We start from the raw sequence: 25,111 nt of genomic DNA on the forward strand, positions 1-25,111 counted from the left end.
AAAACAGTGTTTGAATAACCAGATACCCACAAAGAAAAAAAATGAACCTCAATCCTTACTTATGCTATTCACAAAAATAACTAAAAATTGATCGTGGGCCTAAATTTAAAGCAAAACTGCAAACCTAATAGAACAAAATAATGGAGAAAACTTTTGTGAACTTGGGTTAGGCAAAGATGTCTTAGATATGACCTAAAATAATTAAAATAAATTATAAATATGTAACTTATATATAAATGTTATATAAATAAGTATAAATATATAAAAATGTTATATATTGGACTTAATCAAAATTAAAATATATGCAGTTCCTAGACATTGTATAAAAATGAAAAGGCTTGGTTGGCCAGGTGCAGTGGCTCGCACCTGTAATCCCAGCACTTTGGGAGGCTGAGGCAGGCACATCACTTGAGGTCAGGAGTTCAGGACCAGCCTGGTCAACATGGTGAAACACTGTCTTTACCAAAAATACAAAAATTTAGCTGGGTTTGGTGGTGCGTGCCTGTAATCCCAGCTACTTGGGAGACTGAAACATGAGAATTGCTTGAACCTGGGAGGGAGAGGTTTCAGTGAGCTGAGAGTGTGCCACTGCAAGGGCAAGACTTAGAAAAAAAAGAAGGGAGGAAGGGAGGGAGGGAGGGAGGGGAGGAAAGAAAGAAAGAGAGAGAGGGAGGGAGGGAGGGAAGAAGGAAGCTAAATAAGTGGAAATATCCAATATTGTTAAGATGCCAGTTCTCCTGAATTTGAACTGTATGTTTGACATAATTCCAATCAAAAATCTGATTCTAAAATTCATATTGAAATAGAAAGGACGTAGAATAGTTGAAACAACTGTGAAAAATAGAAATAAAGTTGGAGGACAAACATTACTTATTTTAAGACTATAAAGCTGTAGTAATCAACACAGTGTGGTATTGGCATCAATACCCAGCTACTTGGGAGATAAATAGAGACATGAAACAGAATGGAGTCCAGAAATAGATATATAGTACATGTATATGGATGGCTGACTTTGAAGAAAGTTTCAAAAGCAATTCAGTAGAGAAAGGAGAGTCTGTTTGTGTATGGATATCTGGTTACTATAGATATGCATATGCAAAAACAATCATCTATTTATGTGCAAAAATATGGACTTTGATCCATACCTCTCACATTATATAAAATTAATTCAAAATTATCATAGTCCTAAATGTAAAACTTAAAACCAGAAAAGTTCTAGAAGAAAACATAGCAGAGGGCTGGGCGCCATAGCTCACGCCTGTAATCCCAGCACTTTGGGAGACCCAGGCGGGTGGATCACCTGAGGTCAGGAGTTCAAGACCAGTCTGGTCAACAAGGTGAAACCCTGTCTCTACTACAAATACAAAATTAACTGGGCGTGGTGGCGGGTGCCTGTAATCCCAGCTACTTAGCAGGCTGAGACAGGAGAGTCACTTGAACCCCAGAGGTAGAGGTTGTAGTGAGCCAAGATTATGCCATTGCACTCCAGCCTGGGTGACAGGCAGAGTGAGACTCCGTCTAAAAAAAAAAAAAAAAAAAAGCAGAAAACCTTTGCAACTTTGAATTAGGCAAAGATTTCTTAGATAAGACACCAAAAGCATGATCCATAACTGAACGAATCAATAAACTGGATGTCATTATAATTAAAAACTTCTGCTCTTTGGAAAACTGTATTAAGAGAATGAAGAAACAAACCACAAACTGGAAGAAAATATTTGCAAATCACATAACTGACAGAAGGCTTGCAAGAATATATAATTTGCAGAGCTCAACAATAAGAAAACAAGAAATCCAGTAAATAATGAGCAAAAGGTTTTAACAGATATTTCTCCAGTGACAAATAAGTACAAGAAAATATACTCAACATCTGTAGTCATTAAGGAAACACGTACTAAAAATCACAATGAAATACAACAACTGGCCATATCAACTGTTAGTGAGAATATGGAGGAACTGAAACTCTCTTACACTGCTGGTGGGAATGTAAAATGGTAGAACTCTTTGGAAATAGTTTGACAGTTCCTTTAAAACTTGAACACACATCTTCATTGTGACTCACCATATCACTTTGGTATATTTAGCCAAGATAAATGAAAGAATATATTCATAAAAACATTTGCATATTAATGTTTATCGAAGCTTTGTCATAGGCAAAACCTGTAAAGAACCCAAATGTCCACCATTAGGTGACTGAATGCACAAATTGTGGTATATGCATACAACAAAAAGGAGTACACAATAAAAATAATGGACTGCAGATACACGTAAAAACAAGCTGAAAACAAGGTGAAAGAAAGTTTTTTGGGTTTTTTTTTTTTTTTTTTTTGAGACAGGGTCTCAGTCTGTTGACCAGGCTGGAGTGCAGTGGTCCCATCAAAGCTCACTGTAGCCTGGACCTCCTGGGCTCAAGGAATCCTCCTGCCTCAGCCCTTCATTGTAGCTGGGACCATAGTCATGGGCCACCATGCCTGGCTAACTAACCTTTTGATTTTTTGTAGAGACAGGTTCTCACTTTTTTGCCCAGGTTGGTCTTGAGCTCCTCGAGTCAAGCATTCTCTCACCTGGGCCTCCCAAAGCCTTGGGATTAGAGGTGTGAACCACCGTGAGGGCCTGTAAAAGTCTTTAAAAATGCAAATTAATTTAAAGTGAAGCAGATTAGTGGTTACGTGGGGGAAGGAGGAGGGGAGCACAGGAAGGAGAGATGACAAAGGGGCATGAAGAAATTTTGAGGATGATAGATTTGTTCATTATGTTGATTGGTGCCCCATAAATATATACAATTGTCATGTGTCAATTAAAAATAATAATAGGCTGGGGACAGTGGCTCAGGTCTGTAATCCCAGCACTTTGGGAGGCCAAGGCAGGCAGATGGCTGGAGACCAGAAGTTCAAGAACAGCCTGGGCAACATGGTGAAACTCTGTCTCTACAAAAAATACAAACATTAGCTGGGCATGATCGGGCCTGCCTGTAGTCCCAGCTACTGGGGAGGCTGAGGTGAGAGGATCACTGAAACCTGGGAGGCAGAGGTTGCAGTGAGCCCAGATGGCACCACTGCACTTGACAGAGTGAAGCTCCATCTCAAAAAAAAAAAAGAAAAATTGAGGTGAAGTCTTGCCCTATTGCCCAGGCTGGAGTGCAATGGCATGATCACGGCTCACTGCAGCCTCGTCCCCCAGGGCTCAAGGGATTCTTCCACCTCAGCCTCTGGAGTAGCTGAGACCACAGGCATGTGCCACTACACCCAGTTAATAGAGACAAGCTCTTGCTATGTTGCCCAGGCTGGTCTCCAACTCCTGGGCTCAAATGGTCCTCCTGCCTGGGTCTCATTAAATGCTGGGATTACAGGCCTCAGCCACCAAGCCTGGCCTATTGGGTTTTTTAGTGGTAATAATTGTATTGTGGATATATTTTTAAGGAGTCCTTATCTTTTAGAGATATTTATGAAATTTTTATAGATGAAATGATACGATGTCTGGGATATGCTTCAAAATAAAACAGGAGGGTAGTATATGGAAATACAGATGAAATAGGATTGGCCACAAATCGATAATTGTTTTACTGGATTATGAGTTTATGAGGGTTTATTATAGTAATCTCTCTACTTTTGCATATATTAAATTTTTCCACTATAAAAACAAACAAAAATTATCTGGAAAGATTTCAAACAATATTTAAATGATAGAGAGTTTTGCTATAAACATCTGTGAGAAAAATGAATGCCACAATATATTATTATTATTTTGAGACACAGTCTCACTCTGTTGCCTAGGCTAAAGGGCAGTGGTGCAATCTCGGCTCACTGAAACCTCTGCCAACTGAGTTCGTGATTCTTGTGCCTCAGCCTCCCGAGTAGCTGGGACTACAGGCAGGGGTCATCACACCCGGCTAATTCTTGTATTTTCAGTAGAGACGGGGTTTCACCATGTTGGCCAGGCTGGTCTCGAATTCCTGGCCTCAAGTGATCTGCCTGCCTTGGCCTCCCGAAGTGCTGGGATTACAGGCGTGAGCTACCGCACCCGGCTCCTAAAATATATTAATTCATAGCAAACTTAATTTATAAATTCAATCCATTTCAAACCCAATCAACTTAAAACTCAAAATTTTTGATGAGTAGATCCTAAATGTTATATGAAACTAAATGATTGAGACTAGCCAGGATAATATTTGAAGAGTAAAGAAGGAAAGATTCAATGTAGACATCAATCAAGACATTTTACAAAGGTAAGTATGGTTTTATAACATCGGAATGATACTAATGCAGAGACAGAGATATGGCCCAATGGAACAGACCCAGAAATGACCCCGTGCACATAAGGGAGCAAGTATGTACATCAACATGAATAAATATCAAAAAATAAAACTCTGAGAGAGAAAAATAGTACGTTGCAAAAGGACAAGTGTCCGTTTTAAAAACAAACCAAATAATACTGTGTATTATTTATGGATAGATGTATGTGCGGTAAAAGGCAGACAAACATGGACAAAAAGGATTCATAATTATTCTAGGAAATGTATTTACTCCTAGAAATGAAAAGAGTAAAATATAGGGAAGGAGGAGCAAGTATGTTCTTTCTTCTGAAATGCTCTTGTGTCAGAAAATCTCTTTTTTTCTTTGAGACACAGTCTCTCTCTGTCACCCAGGCTGGAGTGCGGTGGAACGATCTTGGCTCACAGTGCCTCCACCTCCCTGGTTCAAGCGATGCTGGTGCCTCAGCCTCCTGAGTAGCTGGGATTACAGGCCAGTGTCACCATGCCCGGCTAATTTTAATATTTTTAGTAGGGACGGGGTTTCACCATGCCAGGCTGGTCTCGAACTCCTGACCTTTAGTGATCTGCCTGCCTCCACCTTTCAAAGCACTGGGATTATAGGTGTGAGCCACCACACCGGGCCAAAAATATCTTTTAACTGATGTAATTGAATATTTACTAATTTCTATATCTATTTTCTCAACTATGTGGATAAGACCAGTATGACCATTAACAATACCATATTCTCCTCCATTCACTTTCCTTGAGAATGCTTTTCTCTTTTGGCATGTCATTGTGAACTTAGGGCCTTTTGCAGATTTGATATATTTTAATCAACTACAGCCTTGGTTCTCTTTTTGATGCTCAAAGTCACAACTTTGGCCAATGAAGCCCTTTTTTAAGTAGCACCCTTTTCCTTTTGATACCACTGCATTAATCTTTGAAAGTTTCCTTGCTTTGTGGTAAAAGAAGATATTCCAGGCTCAGTCTAGCCCTGCCACAAACATGAAATCAGCTAGCCTTCTAGGGAGACTCATGCCTTTTAGTGACTGACTGGTATAAGAAGCCATATTTCAAGTACTAGGGTTGCCTATTGGGTTCATCCCATCAGGGGAGCCAGAAACTCTGGGGTTCACTCAAGTGGATAGAGTTAGAAAGGAAGAAAGGATGTGGACATATTTTTACATCTGCACATACAATGAAAGGAACATCTACATATTCCATTTTGAGTTGATAGGGAAACTAATGCAATTTAAGGTTCTGTATAGCCTTGTCACTCTATGATTTGATGGATGTCATCTTACTGTCATCTAGCCCATTTTCAATATCTTACTGTATAATTATAAGAGCAAGACTCGTGTATATAAACTTTTATATATATATATATAAAGTTCTGGCTAAACAATTTGATCCGTTCTCCTATTATCTAAATTCTAGCAATATTAGGACAAAAGCAAAAGAAGACAGATGTAAGGGGATATGGTTTGGCTGTGTCCCCACCCAAATCTCATCTTGAATTGTAGCTCTTATAATTCCCACGTGTTTATAAATATATAAAAGTATATTTATATATTTGATAGTATTTTAATTTTACAAAATCCTGGCCAGTTATCAAAGCCTTTACATTTACTTTACTCTTTTTTCTGAGTTACTAGTTTTTCTTCTTTTAAAAGACAAAACATCCCCTATCAACTTTATATAATATTATGCTATGTATTATTATTTTTTGAAGTTTGCTTTGTATAAATCCAAACAACTCTCCCAATTAGTAATATCTTAACCCAATATCTCTTATAGTCTTTCATTTTCCATTAGGAAATCAAAGATGATCTTGGTATTTGGAATTCCATGTAAATAGGAAATATTGATGCATGTAAATATCAGTTACCCTTGAGATTATTTAAATTCCTCTTTTGATGTATGGGCCAAAATGTCATATATATTTCTACTACCTTTATTTTAATTACAGGTAACTTTAATCTCTAGTATAGAAATCCAATTAAGAAGAGGCCTTTGAATAAATATAAACATTTATTGTTTTAGTGGTTTGTGAACTAAAACCTCCAAAAGCCAACAAAGAAACTTTTTAAAATCAGATTTTATCTAGACTAGTTAATTAAATTAATAACTGTGATAGTTAACGTGTCAATATGGCTAGACTATAATGCCCAGTTGTTTGGGCAAACACCAGTCTAGATGTTGCTGTGACGGTATTTTGTAGAGTGATTAATATTTATAACCAGTTGACTTTATTATTTTATTATTTTTTATTTTTTTAGAGACAGGGTGTTGCTATGCCACCCAGGCTGGAGTGCAATGGCATGATCATAGCTCATGGCAGCCTTAAACTCCTGGGATCAAGTGATCCTCTCGCCTCAGCCTCCTGAGTAGCCAGGACTATAGGCATGTGTCATCACACCCAGCTAATTTTTAAATTTTTTGTAGAGACACGTATTAGTCCATTTTCACTCTGCTATAAAGATATGACCAGAGTTGGCCAGGCACAGTGGCTCATGCCTGTAATCCCAACACTTTGGAAGGCTGAGGTGGGTAGATCACCAGAGGTCAGGAGTTCAAGACCAGCCTGGCCAACATGGCAAAACCCCGTCTCTACTAAAAATACAAAAATTAGTCAGGTGTGGTGGCGGGCGCCTGTAATCCCAGCTACTTGGGAGGCTGAGACAGGAGAATTGCTTGAACTTAAGAGGCAGAGTTTGCAGTGAGCTGAGGTTGAGCCACTGCACTCTAGCCTGGGCAACAGAGCAAGACTCCATCTCAAAAAAAAAAAAAAAAAAAAAAGATACTACCAGAGTCCGAGTAATTTATTTTTTATTTTTTATTTGAGACAGAGTTTTGCTTTTGTTGCCCAGGCTGGAGTACGATGGCACGATCTCGGCTCACTGCAACCTCCGCCTCCCGGATTCAAGTGATTCTACTGCCTCAGCCTCCTGAGTTAGCTGGGATTACAGGTGTGTGCTACCATGCTCAACTAATTTTGTATTTTTAGTAGAGGCAGGGTTTCTCCATGTTGGACAGGCTGGTCTATAAACTCCCGATCTCAGGTGATCTGTCCACCTCGACCTCCCAAAGTACTGGGATTACAGGCATGAGCCACCGCATCCGGCTGAGTCTGAGTAAAGATTAAGGAAAGAGGTTTAATTGACTCACAGTTCCACTTGGCTGGGGAGGCCTCATTAAACTTACAATCATGATGGAAGGCAAAGGGGAAGCAAGGCACGTCTTCCCACGGTAGCAGGAGAGAGACAGCACAGGGGAAATTGGCGCTTATAAGACCATCTGATCTCCTGCGAACTTACTCACTCTCATGAGAAAAGCATGGGAAAACTGCCCCCATGATCCAGTCAACTCCTACCAGGTCCCTCCCTCAACACATGGGGATTACAATTTGGATTACAATTCAAGATGAGATTTGGGTGGGGATACAGAGCCAAACCTGTATCAAGAAAGGGTTTCACTATGTTACCCAGGCTGGTCTCAAACTCCTGGTCTTAAGTGATCCTCACACCTCAACCTCTCAAAGTGCTGGGTTACAGGCATGAGCCACTGCACCCAGCCCAGTTGACTTTGAATAAGGAGGATTACCCTCCATAATGTAGATGGGCCTCATCTGATCAGTTGAAGGCCTTAAAGCAAAGATTGAGGTTTCCCAAATAAGACTCAAGACTGTAACATAGAAATCCTGACTAAGTTTCTTGCCTACCCTACATATTTTAGACTTGCCAGCCTCCACAATCCCATGAGCCAACCATAATATAAATCTCTTTCTCTCTGTATCCCTGACTGATATAATCACTCATAAAAAAAAGTGTCAAATGCTAAACATTGCAATTTTACTCAGTATCAAAGTGGTCTATAGATTCAGAAAATTTTCTACTTTCCTAACCCTTGCTAAAACCAACTCACAAAATATACATGTGCCTATACACTTCCAGCACAATAAATTCCATTTTAAATCACATACATTTCTTTAAAAAATCATATTTACATAAATGTGACTATTTAATTTTAGTGCACAATTCTAAATTTATTTATTCAGTCAAACATACTTGGCCAGGTGCAGTGGCTCATGCTTGTAATCTCAACACTTTGGGAGGCCGAGGTGGGAGGATTACTTCAGCCCAGGAGTTCGAGACCAGCCTGGGCAACATGGTAAAACCCTGTCGCTACCAATAATAATACAAAATGCTAGCCAGGTGTGGTGGCACACGCTTGTAGTCCCAGTGACTCAGCGACTCAGCAACTCAGGAGGTTGAGGTGGGAGGATCGCTTGAGCCCAAGAGATGGAGTTTGCAGTGAGCTGAGATGGCACCACTGCACTCCAGTCTGGGCAACAGAGCGAGACTCTGTCTTTTTTCTTTTTTTTTTTTTAAAAAGGAGTCTCGCTTTATAGCCCAGGCTAGAGTGCAGTGGCACAATCTCGGCTCACTGCAAGCTCCGCCTCCCGGGTTCACACCATTCTCCTGCCTCAGCCTCCTGAGTAGCTGGGACTACAGGCGCCCGCCACCACACCCGGCTAATTTTTTTTTTAATATTTTTAGTAGAGACGGGGTTTCACCATGTTAGCCAGGATGGTCTCGATCTCCTGACCTCATGATCCACCTGCCTTGGCCTCCCAAAGTGCTGGGATTACAGGCGTGAGCCACCGTGCCCAGCCCTAAGACTCTGTCTTAAAACAAATCAAAATGAAAAAACAAACAAACAAACAAGCCATTCTATGCCTCAATTACCAGTTTTATATTCTTTAGTAACTGTACTTATCATTATTGAGAAAATCTGTAATAAAACTATATTCCTTTAAAATTAAGGTAAAATTAAATCTCCCTGATTCATTGTAGAATGTTATCCCTTTAGATATTTAAAATGTATTTAATATAAAAATACCCAAATTTAGAATTTTTTTAAAGAAACTGATATTCATAAATCATTATTTTACTTAGAAAAGGGTGAGGAGTAGTTGGTTCAATCCCCATCTTGGTAAAACCAGAGACTTTGCTGTTAGACATGATTTAAAACTGCCATTTTTTCCCCTTTCTTTCTTTGAAGTTTCTTGCCTATTTTCTATCTTTGAAGTCCTTTTGAAGTTTTCATTCTTCTCTTGTAGCCTGTTATATTTCATTTTTTGTGAGCTTACAACTAATTTCAGAAAAAATACATTGTTTTTAAAACTTTATACCACTTTTAGCTTTATATGAATGCATTTATATTTACCCTTTTTGGATTAAAAATAATTTCAGGTGAACTATTCAACTTCCAGTTCCTTGTGTATCATGCATTTTACCAATCTAATTTCAGTTTCATCATCTTTGGAATATACGAATCTCATTCTTGTGCCCTGAGTTCCCTGAATGCCAATTCCACTTCAAGAGGCTTCTAATACGTTTCTGTGATTCACAGTGCTCCCAGCTCCTTTTGGAAAGAACAGAAACTTTTATCTGTAAAACAGATTACCTTATACTCTAAACCAGTCTTAACATTTATGAATATTTAAAATATAGCATCTACTTCCTGCCTTCTGATTCACTGGGATTCTTTCTCTCAAATGTAGCCAATTCCTTTACCCTTGTAGTCTAGGCTTATTTTGATTTGCAATTTCTGAAATTCTATGGTTTAGACTATGAGGAGGTGGATTTTAATACATCTCAACTCTCCTGGAGGGGTGCCTTTAGTCCATTTAAGAGAGATGGGACAAACTCCACTGTAGTACAGCACTTTTATAAGGTACATACTCTGGTGATCCTAAAACTATTCTCTCAGGCTAGCTTCTCATCAAAGTACAAGATAATTAGGGTGGCTCATACATGTAATCCTAGCACTTCAGGAGGCCAAGGCAGGTAGATCACATGAGGCCGGGAGTTCAAGACCAGCCTGGCCAACAAGGCAAAAACCCATCTCTATTAAAAATATAAAAATTAGCCTGCTGTGGTGGTGTGTGCCTGTAATCCCAGCTACTCAGGAGGCTGAATTGCTTGAACCCGGGAGGCAGAGGTTGCAGTGAGCTGCGATTGTGCCACTGAACTCCAGCCTGGGTGACAGAGAAAGACCATGTCTCAAACAACAGCAACAACAACAAAGGAGAAGGTAATTACAAAAGTCCCAGGGACTAACTATGACTAATGTGGCTTGGGTCACGTGTACTCCTGGGACAACATGGTATCTAGGTAGGGGTGTTAGGAGAGGCTCAGTCCTAAGCACAGGCCTGTGTAGTGAAGGTTAGGTGGAGCAGATGTTAGCTTCCAGAGAAGTCAGGGGTGCTGGGCAGACTGGCTCAATAGCGTCTACCAAGATTTATAATCACTTCTTGTGGTCTGAAAGGAATGATCTGCTATAACCTGCTTTTGCATGAATTCCATAGCATTATTCCCATCAGCTTTTCCTGAATCCTCAGCCTTTGTGACACTAGTAATCCTTTGTAAGTACTGTAAGCCAAAAATAAAATTCTAAGCCCCAATCATCTGAATGGACCCCTTCTCTAAGCAAGGGCATTCCAAAGTTAGCCTGGAAAATAAGCTCAGGCCATGATGGGAATGGGGAGCTGGACACGCCTCATTATACCCTCCCTTTTGGAATTACTGATAGAACAGACTCTTTAAATCTGATAAGAAACATTTACATACTGCTTTGGATCCTGAATAAATTTTTAATAAAATTTTTTAAAAAGGAAACATTTCCAGGCTTCATCTGCATGATAAAGCCTTGGTCTCCACAACCCCTTATTAGTAACCCAGATGTTCCTTTCTATTGATAATGACTCTTTCAACCTATCACTAATCAGAAAATCTTTAAATCTACTTATGACCTGGAAGCCACCCCCTCTCTGAGTGTCTCACCTTTCTGGACCAAACCAATGTAAATCTTACATGTATTAATTGATGTCTCATGTCTCCCTCAAATGTATAAAACCAAGCTGTACCCCAACCACCTTGTGGACATGTCATCAGGACCTTCTGAGGCTGTGTCACAGGCACATCCTTAACCTTGGCAAAATAAACTTTCTAAATTGATTGAGACCTGTCTGAGATACAGTACTCAAGGTTACTCAAGGTCATAATCACATAAGAGAGATTATGTTTTTGCCAGTAGTCCTGCTACAGCATGAAGAAGATTAGATAAGGAATAGTTGGTGGTAATAACTGGAAAATAAAAGCATTTTGTGTTTATTCCCCCAGTAAGTTGAGGCATCTTTATCACAATATTTATGGGCGTTTATCACCAAATGCAGAAATTATAGTTTGCTATGATCTTGCTGACTGTATCACTTCCGCATGTATGTGTATCTCTGCTGAATAGAGTCTCTCATACTTTGAACCAAAGCACGTGGTTTCAATAAAGAAGAACCCTGAAAATAATGCACTTCACGTTGTGATGATTTCCATTCTTCCTGGTGATTATGAATTTGTGAAAAAAAAGAAACTCTGGAATATGTTTTCCCCCATTACAAATTTTCTCTTTTGTGCCTTTTAAAAATACATCTTTGCTGTATTGCTAGAGTAGAGAAAAGGTTTTCAGAATTCTTTTTCCTTTTTAGGAAGTAAGTTGGTGTTTTCTTGAAGTCCTGGGCTCGAGCGAGCTTCCTGCCTTGGCCTCCTGAAGTGCTGGTATTACATGCCTGAGCCACCATGCTTGGCCAGTGTTTTGTATTTACATAAACATTTATAAAGGTTTGCAAAGGAAACATTTTCATTATTTTTTTTCCAAAAGCTTATTGGATACCCTAAATCCATATTAGTTTTTACTTTGGTGCTCTCTCATGCAGCAACTATTTCTCTGCTCATTTATTATTCCTCCCATATATCTGTTAAGTTTGGATTAGTTTAATGGTAATATAATGTGAATTATCCTGAAAATAAGGCACTTAACAACCGTCATTAATGAACATTAGATCCTCATTTATTAGTGGCCCTCATTCATTCTAAGTTATACAGAAGAGAGCATGAATGAACTAACAGAAAAGAAACCTATCACATTAAGCAATGTATTTCCAGTGGCACTTTACTTTTTGTATTTAATAACAACATTTATCAAATTTTATTAAATGTTTATGTAGTTTTAATCAATAGTGCTATTCATACTACTACTAATAACAACACATTAATGATAACTCTATGTCTAGAAAAATATAATCCTTAGAGCCATATGGTTATAGGAAATTTATTTATTATTATTATTATTATTTTTATTTTTGAGACAGAGTTTCGCTCTGTCACCCAGGCTGGAGTGCAGTGGTGCGATCTTGGCTCACTGCAACCTCTGCCTCCTGGGTTCAGGCAATTCTCCTGCCTCAGCCTCCTGAGTAGCTGGACTACAGGCGCCTGCCACCACGCCCAGCTAATTTTTATATTTTTAGTAGAGGTGGGGTTTCACCATATTGGCCAGGCTGGTCTCAAATTCCTGACCAGAGGTGATCCACCAGCCTCAGCCTCCCAAAGTGCTGGGATTACAGGTGTTAGCCACCACGCCCGGCCCCAGGAAATTTTTTAAAAATTAAAATTTCAGGCTGGGCACAGTGGCTCATGCCTGTAATCCTAACATTTTGGGAGGCCAAGGCAGGAGGATCACTTGAGCCCAGGAATTAAAGACCAGTCTGGGGAACATAGTGAGACCCCTCCTCTGTATGAAAAATAAAACAATTTGCCAGACATGATGGCTGGTGCCTGTAGTTCCAGCTACTCAGGAAGCTGAGGTGGGAGGATCACTTGAGCCTGGGAGGTTGAGGCTGCAGTGAGCTATGATTGCACCACTGCACTCCAGCCTGGGTTACAAAGTAAGACCCTGTTTCAAAATTAAATTAAATTAAATTAAAATGTCAGTTTATGTACATAATTTTCTAATGTGATATATATGATAAAGAGATCAATAAAATGATTTCAGGCATAAATGAATATTACATTAGAGAAAATTCTACAAGAGAATAGTAGAATGGAATTACAAGTTCAAGAAGAAAAAGAAATGACAAATTTTTCTAACAGTTAAAAATGACCTTGTTTGAATGTTTTTTAAAAAATTGATAGTAGTGGATAGCAGGCTTTTAAGATGGCCCCCAATGATCTTTGCCCCCAGGTATAATATTTATGCCCTTGTGTAATCTCATCCCCATGAGAGTGGGCTTGACCTAAAGACTTGCTTATAACAAAGAGAATACAGCAAATGTGATGGGATGAGGCTTCTGAGATTAGGCTACCAAAGCACTATGATTTCTATGTTGCTCTCCTCTTTTGCGCGCTCTCTCTCTTTTGCGTGCTCTGAGGAAAGCCAGTTGCCATATTATGAACTACCCTATGTAGAGCCTCATGTGACACAGAACTGAGGGAGGTCACTAGCCACTAGCCAGCAAGAAACTTAGGCCCTCTGCCCTATGGTCCATAAGAAACTGAATCCTGCCAACAGTTATGTGAGGAAGCTTGGGAGTAGATCCTCCCCGAGTCAAGTCTTCAGATCACCCAGAAGCCCTGGCTGGCCCCGATTGCAGTCTTGTGAGAGACTTTTATCTGCCCCAGAGAAACTGTGAGATAATAAATGGTTGTTTTCAGCTGTGAAGCTTAAGGACAATTTGTTACACAGTAATAGATAACTAATATAATAATGATGAGTACCAAAAGCCTATTGTTTTTAGAATCCATATGATACATTCAAGGGTGATCAAATATTTTTACTTTTAAAGTGACATTAATTTTTAACAAACCTGAAATTATGTCATTTGCAGCTATTTGAAGTTATGAGAAAACATTTTAGAGGGCAACTTAAAACGTAGATATGCTTCATCATGATTATCAATTCTTTTAGGAAGTATATGAGCCAAAAAATTAGCAAAGTACAGCATTGAGAAATCCCTATTTCTTGGTGATAGTAAAAGAGGTTAAGAGAGAGGATCTATAGTCCTTTGGGTATATACCCAGTAATGGGATGGCTGGGTCGAATGGAATTTCTAGTTCTAGATCCCTGAGGAATCGCCACACTGACTTCCACAAGGGTTGAACTAGTTTACAGTCCCACCAACAGTGTAAAAGTGTTCCTATTTCTCCACATCCTCTCCAGCACCTGTTGTTTCCTGACTTTTTAATGATTGCCATTCTAACTGGTGTGAGATGGTATCTCATTGTGGTTTTGATTTGCATTTCTCTGATGGCCAGTGATGGTGAGCATTTTTTCATGTGTTTTTTGGCTGCATAAATGTCTTCTTTTGAGAAGTGTCTGTTCATGTCCTTCGCCCACTTTTTGATGGGGTTGTTTGTTTTTTTCTTGTAAATTTGTTGGAGTTCATTGTAGATTCTGGATATTAGCCCTTTGTCAGATGAGTAGGTTGCGAAAATTTTCTCCCATTTTGTAGGTTGCCTGTTCACTCTGATGGTAGTTTCCTTTGCTGTGCAGAAGCTCTTTAGTTTAATTAGATCCCATTTGTCAATTTTGGCTTTTGTTGCCATTGCTTTTGGTGTTTTAGACATGAAGTCCTTGCCCATGCCTATGTCCTGAATGGTAATGCCTAGGTTTTCTTCTAGGGTTTTTATGGTTTTAGGTCTAACGTTTTAAGTCTTTAATCCATCTTGAATTGATTTTTGTATGTGTAAGGAAGGGATCCAGTTTCAGCTTTCTACATATGGCTAGCCAGTTTTCCCAGCACCATTTATTGAATAGGGAATCCTTTCCCCATTTCCTGTTTTTGTCAGGTTTGTCAAAGATCAGATACTTGTAGATATGTGGCATTATTTCTGACGGCTCTGTTCTGTTCCATTGATCTATATCTCTGTTTTGGTACCAGTACCATGCTGTTTTGGTTACTGTAGCCTTGTAGTATAGTTTGAAGTCAGGTAGTGTGATGCCTCCAGCTTTGTTCTTTTGGCTTAGGATTGACTTGGCGATGCGGGCTCTTTTTTGGTTCCATATGAACTTTAAAGACACATGCACACGTATGTTTATTGCCGCATTATTCACAATAGCAAAGACTTGGAACCAACCCAAATGTCCAACAATGATAGACTGGATTAAGAAAATGTGGCACATATACACCATGGAATACTATGCAGCCATAAAAAATGATGAGTTCATGTCCTTTGTAGGGACATGGATGAAATTGGAAATCATCATTCTCAGTAAACTATCGCAAGAACAAAAAACCAAACACCGCATATTCTCACTCATAGGTGGGAATTGAACAATGAGAACACATGGACACAGGAAGGAGAACATCACACTTTGGGGACTGTTGTGGGGTGGGGGGAGGGGGGAAGGATAGCATTGGGAGATATACCTAATGCTAGATGACGAGTTGGTGGGTGCAGCACACCAGCATGGCACATGTATACATATGTAACTTACCTGCACATTGCTCACATGTACCATAAAACCTAAAGTATAATAATAATAATAATAATAATAATAATAGTAAAAGAAAAAAAAGAAATTAGAAAAAAAAAAAAAGAGAGAGGATCAAGAGTGAAATGGGGCCAGGCACAGTGGCTCACATCTGTAATCCTAGCACTTTGAGAGATCAAGGCAGGCAGATCATTTGAGGTCAGGAGTTTGAGACCAGCCTGGCCAACATGGTGAAACTCTGTCTCTACTAAAAATACAAAAATTAGCTGGGCATAGTGGCACATGCCTGTGATCTCAGCTACGCAGGAGGCTGAGGCAGGAGAATTGCTTGAACCTGGGAGGTAGAGGTTGCAGTGAGCCAAGATCATGCCACTGCACTCCAGCCTGGGTGACAGAGTGAGACTCCATCTAAAAAAAAAAGAAAGAAAGAAAGAAAAAAAAAAGAGTGAAATGGGAACTAGAGGGTTTAATTTTCTGCCATGAAGAAGTAATTTTAATACTTGAGCCAAGTTAGAATGCACACAACTAAAATAATAGCCTCTGCCAATTAAGGGCTTATAGTTACTCATGATACCTGCCCCATTTAATCCTCACAACAACCTTTTGAGGGAGATGTTACCAGCATAGGGATTTGAAAGAGCCAATATATCACACCTCATGTTGTTTTGTTGAGTTGAGCCTGCAGAAGAGGCACCTGTCTATCCAGCCATGTGGGGAATCAAGGAGCTGTCAGTACATGTGCAGCATCACCTAAAATATTAATCTACCCAAGAGCTGGAAGTAGATAAATAGATGTCACACACTTTCCACCACACAAGCTAAAAAGCATAAGGCCTGGTTTCAATCCCAGGTTTCTGACTCTAAACACCATGCTCTTAATTGCTGTCTTTCCAGAAAAAGACAAAAAGACTTAAAGGATTTTCTACTATGATCAGATTATACCAATTGCTCATATATTTTTTTTCTCTTCTTCTACATAGAAGTTCAGTAAATGTATGTCCTAAACCAACACTCTAGTTAAGATTCTAATTTTATTGTAGCAAAATATACATACCATACAATTTACCATTTTAACCATTTTTAAGCAGACACTTCAGTGATGTTGAGTATATGCACATTGTTATACAATCACCACCATCTATTTCCAGAACTTTATCTTCCTAAACTGAAACTCCATGCCTATCACACAATAACTCTCCATTCCCCACTTCCCCTTGCCCCTGGTAACCACCATTCTATTTTCTATCTGTATCAATTTGACTACTCTATGTACCTCATATAAGTGGAATCATACGGTATTTGTCCTTTTATGCCCGGTTTATTTCACTTAGCATAATGTCTTCAAAGTTCATCCATGTAAGAATATCCCTCCTCTTTAGGGAAGAATAATATTCCATCGTATGCATATACTACATTCTCTTTATGTGTTCATTTATTGTCTTAGTTGATTCAGGCTTCTATAACAAACTATCATAAACTTGGTACCTTACAAACAACAGAAATATATTTATCACTGTTTTAGAGGCTGGAAAGTCCATCATCAAGCCATCAGCAGCAGGTTTATGTCTGGTGAGGTCCCACTTTCTGGTTCATAGATGTTCACTTCCTGCCGTGTCCTCACGTGGTGGAAGGGGTAAGAGGTCTCTCTCTCCAGCCTCTTTTATAAAGGTATTCATCTCATTCATGACCTAATTACATCTCAAACGCCCCACCTCTTAAAACCATCACACTGGTGATTAAATTTCAACATATGAATTTGGGGGGAACAGAAACTTTCAGACCATAGCATCTGCCAATGGACACTTGGGTTGCTTTCACCTTTTGGCTATTATGAGTAATACTGCTGCAAACAGGAGTGTACAAATATCTGTTTGAATTCCTGCATTTAATTCTTTTAGATATTATACCCAAAAGTGGAATTGCGAGATTATATGGTAATTCCATGTTTAATTTTTTAAGCAATTGCTATCCTATTTCCCATATCAGCTGCACCATTTTACATTACCACAGATTCTAAAATTTTTAACAAGAAAGTATAACTAAAATAATAAGTGATGAATGATATAAAATGAGCAAGGTAGACAATTAGCCCATAATTAGAGACTCTCAGAGCTTTAAGGGTCTCTAAAGTGCATCAGTCCAAGTATCCATCATATATTTGAAGATAGTGCTTAAAGTTCTTGGATGATGATTACATTAACTCTCTGGCAAACGTTGATTAAAGGCTAAGTAGGTACCCAGCACAATGCTGTGCAGAGCTAAAAGGAACAATGAAATTATCCATCCTTTCTTGGAATTATTTCCCATAACTACCATATGCAGCCTTAAACATAGCAACCTGTCGATTTACCTAGGATAATGATTCACCTGGGTGGAAAGACCACGTATTTCTATTATTTTACTTCCGGTCTCTCTCCATGGGAAAGATAAACTAGTTTTAAAAATGATGTGGGTTGGTAAATATTTGCAGTTAGAGTCTTTGTGAGGTCACCATAGCAGTTATAAAACAAAACAATCTAAATATAATTGTAGATCCTTACAGAAACCTGACATGTAGCCATGTCCGCCTACATTATTAGGCCTTCCACAGAGTTAAATGGTCTTCCACAGAGTTGGCCAAGTTTAGAAGTTACACAACTCTGAGGTGTAATGAATGCTTATAAAAAACGGTTTCTGTCTTAGTTGGGAAATACCAAGTACTCCTAAACAATGACAAGAACAGGTGGAAGACAACAAAGAGAGTCTTTTTTTTTTTTTTTTTTTTTTTTTTTGAGACGGAGTCTCGCTCTGTCGCCCAGGCTGAAGTGCAGTGGTGTGATCTCAGTTCACTGCAACCTCTGCCTCCAGGGTTCAAGCGATTCTCCTGCCTCAGCCTTCTCCAGAGTAGCTGTGATTACAGGTGCCCACCACCATGCCTGGTTAATTTTTGTATTTTTAGTAGAGACAGGGTTTCACCATGTTGGCCAGGCTGGTCTCAAACTCTTAAGTGTTCTGCCCGCCTCGGCCTCCCAAATTGTTGGGATTACAGGCATAAGCCACCATGCCCGGCCCTTCCAGGCAATTCTTAACTCCAATTCTATCCATACCCCTGGCAAACTTGGACTCCACTTGGTAAAATATGGGTGCAGGAAGGGGTGTGGAGCAAGGGCAGGGGACAAGGAGAATCTAAGGAGCATTTCATGTTCCTTTTCCTTAATTTTCCAGTTCAGCTCAAGTTGTCAAACATTTGTGCCGTGTTTACTATATACTGGACATTCTTCAAGGTACTGGAGACACAAACAAATTAGACTTGGACATTACTTCAAGATGCTCAAAATCTAGTGTAAGAATATGGTTTATTTTTTATATGTTTAGTTGTTTATATTTTAGAAAGCTTCACAGGTGGGATGAAATATTTTACAATGCTGTAATCATGTATGGTTAGGTAAGGAGCAGGTAATAGCTCAGTCTGTGTGTGTGTGTGTATATCCAAGGTCACTGTAAATAGTTTACCCCAGCTGGAACCAGCCTTTGTCTCTCCCAGAGATAACACACTATTTTTAGCTTACGTTGGATAAGTCTTCATATACAACTCTTTGCCAAGGTCCCAGCTGCTTCATGTTTGCTTACTTTGATATTTTATTAACACCTATTTAGCATTTCAATAAACTCCAGAATGTTTCCAGGTTACTTTTTGTAGTATTACGAAAAACACAGTGATCATTTAGGCATTGTATTACGCTGCATTCACTCAACATTTCCTGAATGCTTAAATACCAGGTCCTTGGGATACGCCAGCGAACATAACAAGCAAAAATTTCTGCCCTCATGCAGCATACATTCCAGTGACTACATATGATAAAAATCCAAAATAATAGAGGCCATACTGGTCTGGATCCTCAAGTGATCCGCCTGCTTCGGCCTCCTAGTGTGCTGGGATTACAGGTGTGAGCCACCGCGCCCGGCCTGCAAAAGTCTTTTAACTGGCCTCCCCATCTCCAAACTCTATCCTCCATTTTAGTGTTGCAGGACTTTTTAAAATAAAACCTTGGTCATTTCATTTCTCACATTAGAAAACTTCCACTCTTTTTCATTGTTTACAGTAGAAATCCAATTATCTTAGTATGGTATATAAGACTCTTCATGATCTAGCCCCAGTACAACACTCTATAGTCTCCCCACCCAATATTTTTTTCACCGTATCCCTTCCACCTGGCCAGGCTGAGTCCTGGCAGCCACGATCCCCTATGGATCATGCTGGTTTAGATCTCCTGGGTTGCTCATGTTATTCCTGCTCCTACAAAGATCTCCATCTTCTTGTCTACCTAAAGAAAACCTACTCATCTGTGTGCAATCACCATAAAGACTATCTCTCTTCTGCAGCCTTTCCTGCAATTTCCATACCTCTGGCACGGACAATCACCTTTTAAAAATACCCCATATATATTTATCATAGCCTCTACAGTATTTTGATTACACTTAACTAATTACATGACTTCTCTTTTAGTCTTCTTCTCTAATCTCTTGAGGCCATGGACCATATCCTATTATTTTGAATCCCAAATGCCTAGTACTGTTCTTGGTATATGGTTAAGATTATCATAAGACTTGGTTTGTGCCTGTTGACCTGGCTTAATAATTACACCCTCTTTTCTCTCAAAAGTATCTTGGTTTGGCAGATAAATTATATTTGGTCATTCTCCACATAGTACATGCTTGGCAATGAATGAGCACCAGCATCTGAGCACTTATTACCATACAATATATATATGTATAGTAATACTTTTTTAAAAAGTTGTTTATGATGGTGTGCTTTTTTTCTTAGCTTCATTAGAACTGGCCAGCTCCTTTTTCTCACTTGCCAAGCATGGGGAGTTGGTTTGGAGTTGGTGTCTCATCTTTTCCAGTTACAGTGTGAAAGTAGCCCACCAGCCCACGCTCTTATTTCTAAAGACCGCAATGACTCCACGGACTTAAGTTATCATTGCTTCCAGTTTCCTTGGGCAACGCAGCACGCAATTTTGGACGCGCTGCGTGGTTTCAGAGTCGGCTGTAACTTGTCTCACTTTATAATCATCAGGAAAAGTTCCCGATGCCAGTCTTCCAAACGCTCAATGAAATAAAAACCAGATAGTACCGCAGAGGAGGCTGAGATGCAACGACAAAAGCTGTCGTAATTATTAATAATACCTAACCTAGATCACTCCCTCGATAGATCTGTATCTTTGCCGCAGGCGCAATTCACTTTGGTTTCACTCAAAACAAAAACGGTCTCCGTCGGAGTCACCGCCCTTTCCGGTGCGGACCAATCAGAATCTCAAATACAGGGCACAGGGCCGGCACTTCCGGCCGATCTTCCTGGTTTCTCTAACCGCGCCAGGGTGCCTCCGACTCGGAACGGCTTCCGCGGCCGAGGCGGCGAGGGCCGGGGGCGGCGGGCGGGATGAGTACGGTGTGCGGTGGAGCGGCGCGGACGCTGCGGACGCCGGGACGCCACGGCTACGCCGCCGAGTTCTCTCCGTACCTGCCGGGCCGCCTGGCCTGCGCCACCGCGCAGCACTACGGCATCGCGGGTGAGGCGGGGCCGCGCAGCCGGGGCGGGGGCGCGCAGCCCGGGCCGGGGGCGGAGGCGGAGGCGGAGGCGGAGGCGGAGGCGGAGGCGGAGGCGGGGGCCAGGGCCAGGGCCAAGGTCAGCCAGGCTCCAGCTCTTCGCGCTGGAGGAAAGCCTCTCTGAGCGTAGACGGTTCCGCGGGTCCACGCCAGGGGGCAGAAGAGGCGCTGGTCGGCGCCTTTCCCTTCTTTGCCCAGCGCGAGGAGTTGGTCTGAAGCGGGAGTCGATCTTCTTCCAGTTGTGTGCAAGTGCATATAGGTGTAGCCTAGTAGCCCGTGTCCTTGTTCCTTGAGACCGCGCTGCCTCCACCACCTGTCACACGTCCCCGTAGGGAGAGCCGGGGGAGCCTGCACGGTCCCTCGGATCGGTCCGCTCGGCACAGCAGTACGGGGAAGACGGTCTGAGCCAGAACCGCCCCAGGGCTCGCGAGTTGGCCCACAATTCCTAGTCTGCATTCGAGCCGTGAGCCGCGACCTGCAGGCTGGCCTTCCTAAGGAGGATGCTTCTGAACGGACGCCTGGAGTCCCACGGGTGACACCATGAAATATATCAAGTTCAGTTCTCACCTGTAGTTGTCTCACGAGGAATGCACACATTCGCAAGTAGGTGTTACAGACTCCAGTTAATTGTCTCCGTCACGCGCATTGGCTCAGCCTGTGGTTAAAGCTGCTCAGGAGGCTGAGGCGGGAGGATCGCTTGAGCCCGGGATGTCGTGGCTACAGTGAGCTGAGATCACATCACTTTGCCCCGGCCCAGTGAGCTGAGACCACATCACTCCACTCCAGCCTGGGTGACAGACTGAGACCCCGTCTTAAAAAAAAAAAAGAAAAAAGGCTGGGCGTGGTGCGGTGGCTCACGTCTGTAATCCCAGCACTTTGGGAGGCCGAGGCGGGCGGATAACCTGAGTTCAGGAGTTCCAGACCAGCCTGACCAACATGGAGAAACCCCGTCTCTACTGAAAATACAAAGTTAGCCGGGTGTGGTGGCGCATGCCTGTAATCCCAGCTACTCGGGAGGCTGAGGCAAGAGAATAGTTTGAACCCAGGAGGCGGAGGTTGTGGTGAGCCGAGATCGCGCCATTGCACTCCAGCCTGGGCAACAAGAGCAAAACTCCGTCTCAAAAAAAAAAAAAGAGTCCATCTAGTCCGTGGACTAGATGAAAAGGCGTGGGTTCATTCTCGCTTTTGACTTAATTCATGTCCTAGCTATTATACGCACTGAAGCGAGATGCAGCAACTCATTTCATAATGTCAGTGGTCTATTGTATTTTTTTGTTTTGTCCTACAGTAGAAAAAAATGTTACTTCTAAAACTCAGAGAAATACTTGGTTTATTTTCATTATTAGCTCTTAGTGCTTGCACATTCAGATTTACATGACCCACCAGTTAGATTGAAGACTCACGAGTCTATAATGGTAGTAGTTTTCTTTTTCTTTTTAGAGACAGGGTCTCACCCTGTTGCCTAGGTTGAGTAGAGTGGTGGTGCAATCACGGCTCACCGTAGCCTCAACCTCCTGGGCTCAAATGATCCTCCTGTCTCAACCTCACCAGTAATTGGGACCATAGGCATGTACCACCACACCTGGCTAATTTTTGATTTTTTATTTTTGTAGAGACAGGGTATCACTATGTTGCCCAGGCTGGTCCTGAACTGGGTGCAAGCGATCCTCCTGCCTTGGCCTCCCAAAGTGCTGGGATTACAGGCGTGAGCCACTGTGACTCGTCTGTAATGCTACTTAAAATCTTATGCAAAAACTCTTTAAAAGGAATTGGTATTTAAAAAAAAAATTCAGTCATGTTTAAATAGAAGAGATTTTCTCCCTTGGTCTCTATAAAAGTACATATAACTTTTAAAATACAATGGCCCTTTGGTAAAATAATCTTTGACAGGTAACATATTAATACTGTTTTCAGCACTTTATTACCACCAGTTATGTGGTAAATCCCACCAGATATCTCCGCATTCATGTTTTGCTTTAAAATCCTGTGTGAGATGTATTTTAGATTTACTGGTGAGGAGTGCAGTCCCTGGGGTCTGTAAGCCAGAGGTTTCTCATCTGTCAGTAGGAGTGATAACACCAACTTGGAAGGTTTGTGTCTCTGGTGCCTTGTCTGGCTACAGAGTAGGCCCTTAAGTATTTCACCCACCTGTTAGGTCCATGTCTGGATTCCAATCATAGGTGCAATGGAAAGTTGAATATTTAGTAACTGAAGTACAATATGGAAAAACAGAAATAGAGAACACATTTGGTATTCATGTCCCAAAAACTTTAGGGAGAAATTGATCACCTGACTGTTTGGTATTCAAGGTCCCAAAAACTTTGGGGAGAAATTTGTGGTATTAAAATCAGGTACCAATTACTTGATAACTCCTTCACTTTTGATGTTACCCTGGCAGGTTCAAAGGGATGACCTTGATTTTTTTTCTCTTTAGGCTGTGGAACCCTACTAATATTGGATCCAGATGAAGCTGGGCTAAGGCTTTTTAGAAGGTAAGGGGGCTGAAATTATTAAAGGTATATATTGTTGCTATTAAAGCCTTAATAGAATTAGGTTTTGACTCTTTGATTAATGTTTTAATGTACGGTATAAAAGGAACCTTGGCGTTTGTATAGGATGAAGCTTATTTTTAGCTGGTTGTGGTGGTGCGCACCCGTAGTCCTAGCTATTCCCAAGTCTGAGGCAGAAGGATCACTTGAGGCCAGGAGTTCAAGACCAGCCTCGTGGGCAACATGGGAGGACTCCGTCTCTAAAAGAATTTTTTTTTTTTATGCACAGAGCCTGGCTCTGTCACCCAGGCTGGAGTACAGTGGCGCCATCTTGGCTCACTGCAGTCTTTCCGCCTCTTGGGTTCAAATGATTCTCCTGCCTCAGCCTCCCAAGTAGCTGGGATTATAGGTGCCCGCAACCACGCCCGGCTAATTTTTGTATTTTTTGGTAGAGACGGGATTTCATCATGTTGGCCAGGCTGGTCTCAAATTCCTGACCTCAGGTGATCTGTCCGCCTTGGCCTCCCAAAGTGCTGGTATTATATGCGTGAGCCACTGGGCCCAGCCTAAAAATTGTTTTAAAAAAATTAGCTGTGCCCTGGTGGTGCACACTTGTAGCCCCAGCTACTTGGGAGGCTGAGGTGGGAGGATTGCTTGAGTCCAGTTCAAGGCTATAGTGAGCTGTGATTGGTTCACTACACTCCAGCCTGGATGACAAAACAAGACTCTTTCTCTCAAATAAAAAACAAAACAAATCTGAAGCCTGTCTCTTAGTGTCCACTCGTAAATTAAAAAATTTAAACATAAAATAATGTGGAGCAGTATACTGTGTACTATTACATTTTTGGACTATTACATTCCACTGGACTGTTTTTTTAACCTTTCTGAATCTGTTGCCATATTTCCATATTTGTCAAGTACCTACTCTACTTAACTCCCATAAGTTGTGCAGATTACATGAGATATATGTGTTAAAATATGTGATAAATTGTAAGAAAAAAACCATAATTATAATTATTTTTTTTGTTGTGTAGCTGCCTATGTAAGTGTTGTATTTTTTTGTTGTTTGTTTTTTCCTAGTGTAGCTTTGACTGGAATGATGGTTTGTTCGATGTGACTTGGAGTGAGAACAATGAACATGTCCTCATCACCTGTAGTGGCGATGGCTCGCTGCAGCTCTGGGACACTGCCAAAGCTGCGGGGCCACTGCAAGTCTATAAAGAACACACTCAGGAGGTAGGAGGGGAATCTTTCTGGGCTGATTATTTTTCTTTCTTCGACTTTGGTTGAAATCCATTTGGGGATGGACACATGGAGAAATATCTTCAGGGGACAAGTTTAAACTTTAGCATTTCTTATACATACTAGATGTCACTTATTATTTGATTATTCAAACATAAAGTACCTCTTGGCCTAAGGAGCTGGGAAAGAAAAGAAAAGGTCAGTCTTCTCATTA

The 25,111-nt window shown here is 40.9% G+C and overlaps 1 protein-coding gene and 1 long non-coding RNA gene across 4 annotated transcripts in view; one reads left to right on the forward strand and one right to left on the reverse strand.

The window, feature by feature from the left end:
* Positions 1-7,061: 7,061 nt before the first annotated feature.
* LOC129060079 (uncharacterized) lies at positions 7,062-20,979 on the reverse strand. The gene is made up of 2 exons (XR_008526470.2): positions 20,752-20,979; positions 7,062-7,379 (listed from the first exon to the last, which is right to left on the reverse strand). It is a non-coding gene; the product is annotated as an uncharacterized LOC129060079 (long non-coding RNA).
* PEX7 (peroxisomal biogenesis factor 7) overlaps positions 20,876-25,111 on the forward strand; it is a 92,986-nt gene continuing 88,750 nt past the window's right edge. Inside the window, exons 1-3 of one of the 3 annotated variants that reach the window (XM_002817400.4) lie at positions 20,876-21,129; positions 23,601-23,658; positions 24,741-24,891. In XM_002817400.4, coding sequence (XP_002817446.2) covers positions 21,000-21,129; positions 23,601-23,658; positions 24,741-24,891 — 339 coding nt within the window. In that variant the 5' untranslated portion in view covers positions 20,876-20,999. Of the gene's footprint in view, positions 21,130-21,229; positions 21,770-23,600; positions 23,659-24,740; positions 24,892-25,111 lie in introns of those variants that run through there. The other 2 variants (XM_063725002.1, XM_054558206.2) reach the window with 2 other exon arrangements.

The sequence above is a fragment of the Pongo abelii genome, chromosome 5, assembly GCF_028885655.2.
Source record: "Pongo abelii isolate AG06213 chromosome 5, NHGRI_mPonAbe1-v2.0_pri, whole genome shotgun sequence".
Taxonomy (NCBI): Eukaryota; Metazoa; Chordata; class Mammalia; order Primates; family Hominidae; genus Pongo; species Pongo abelii.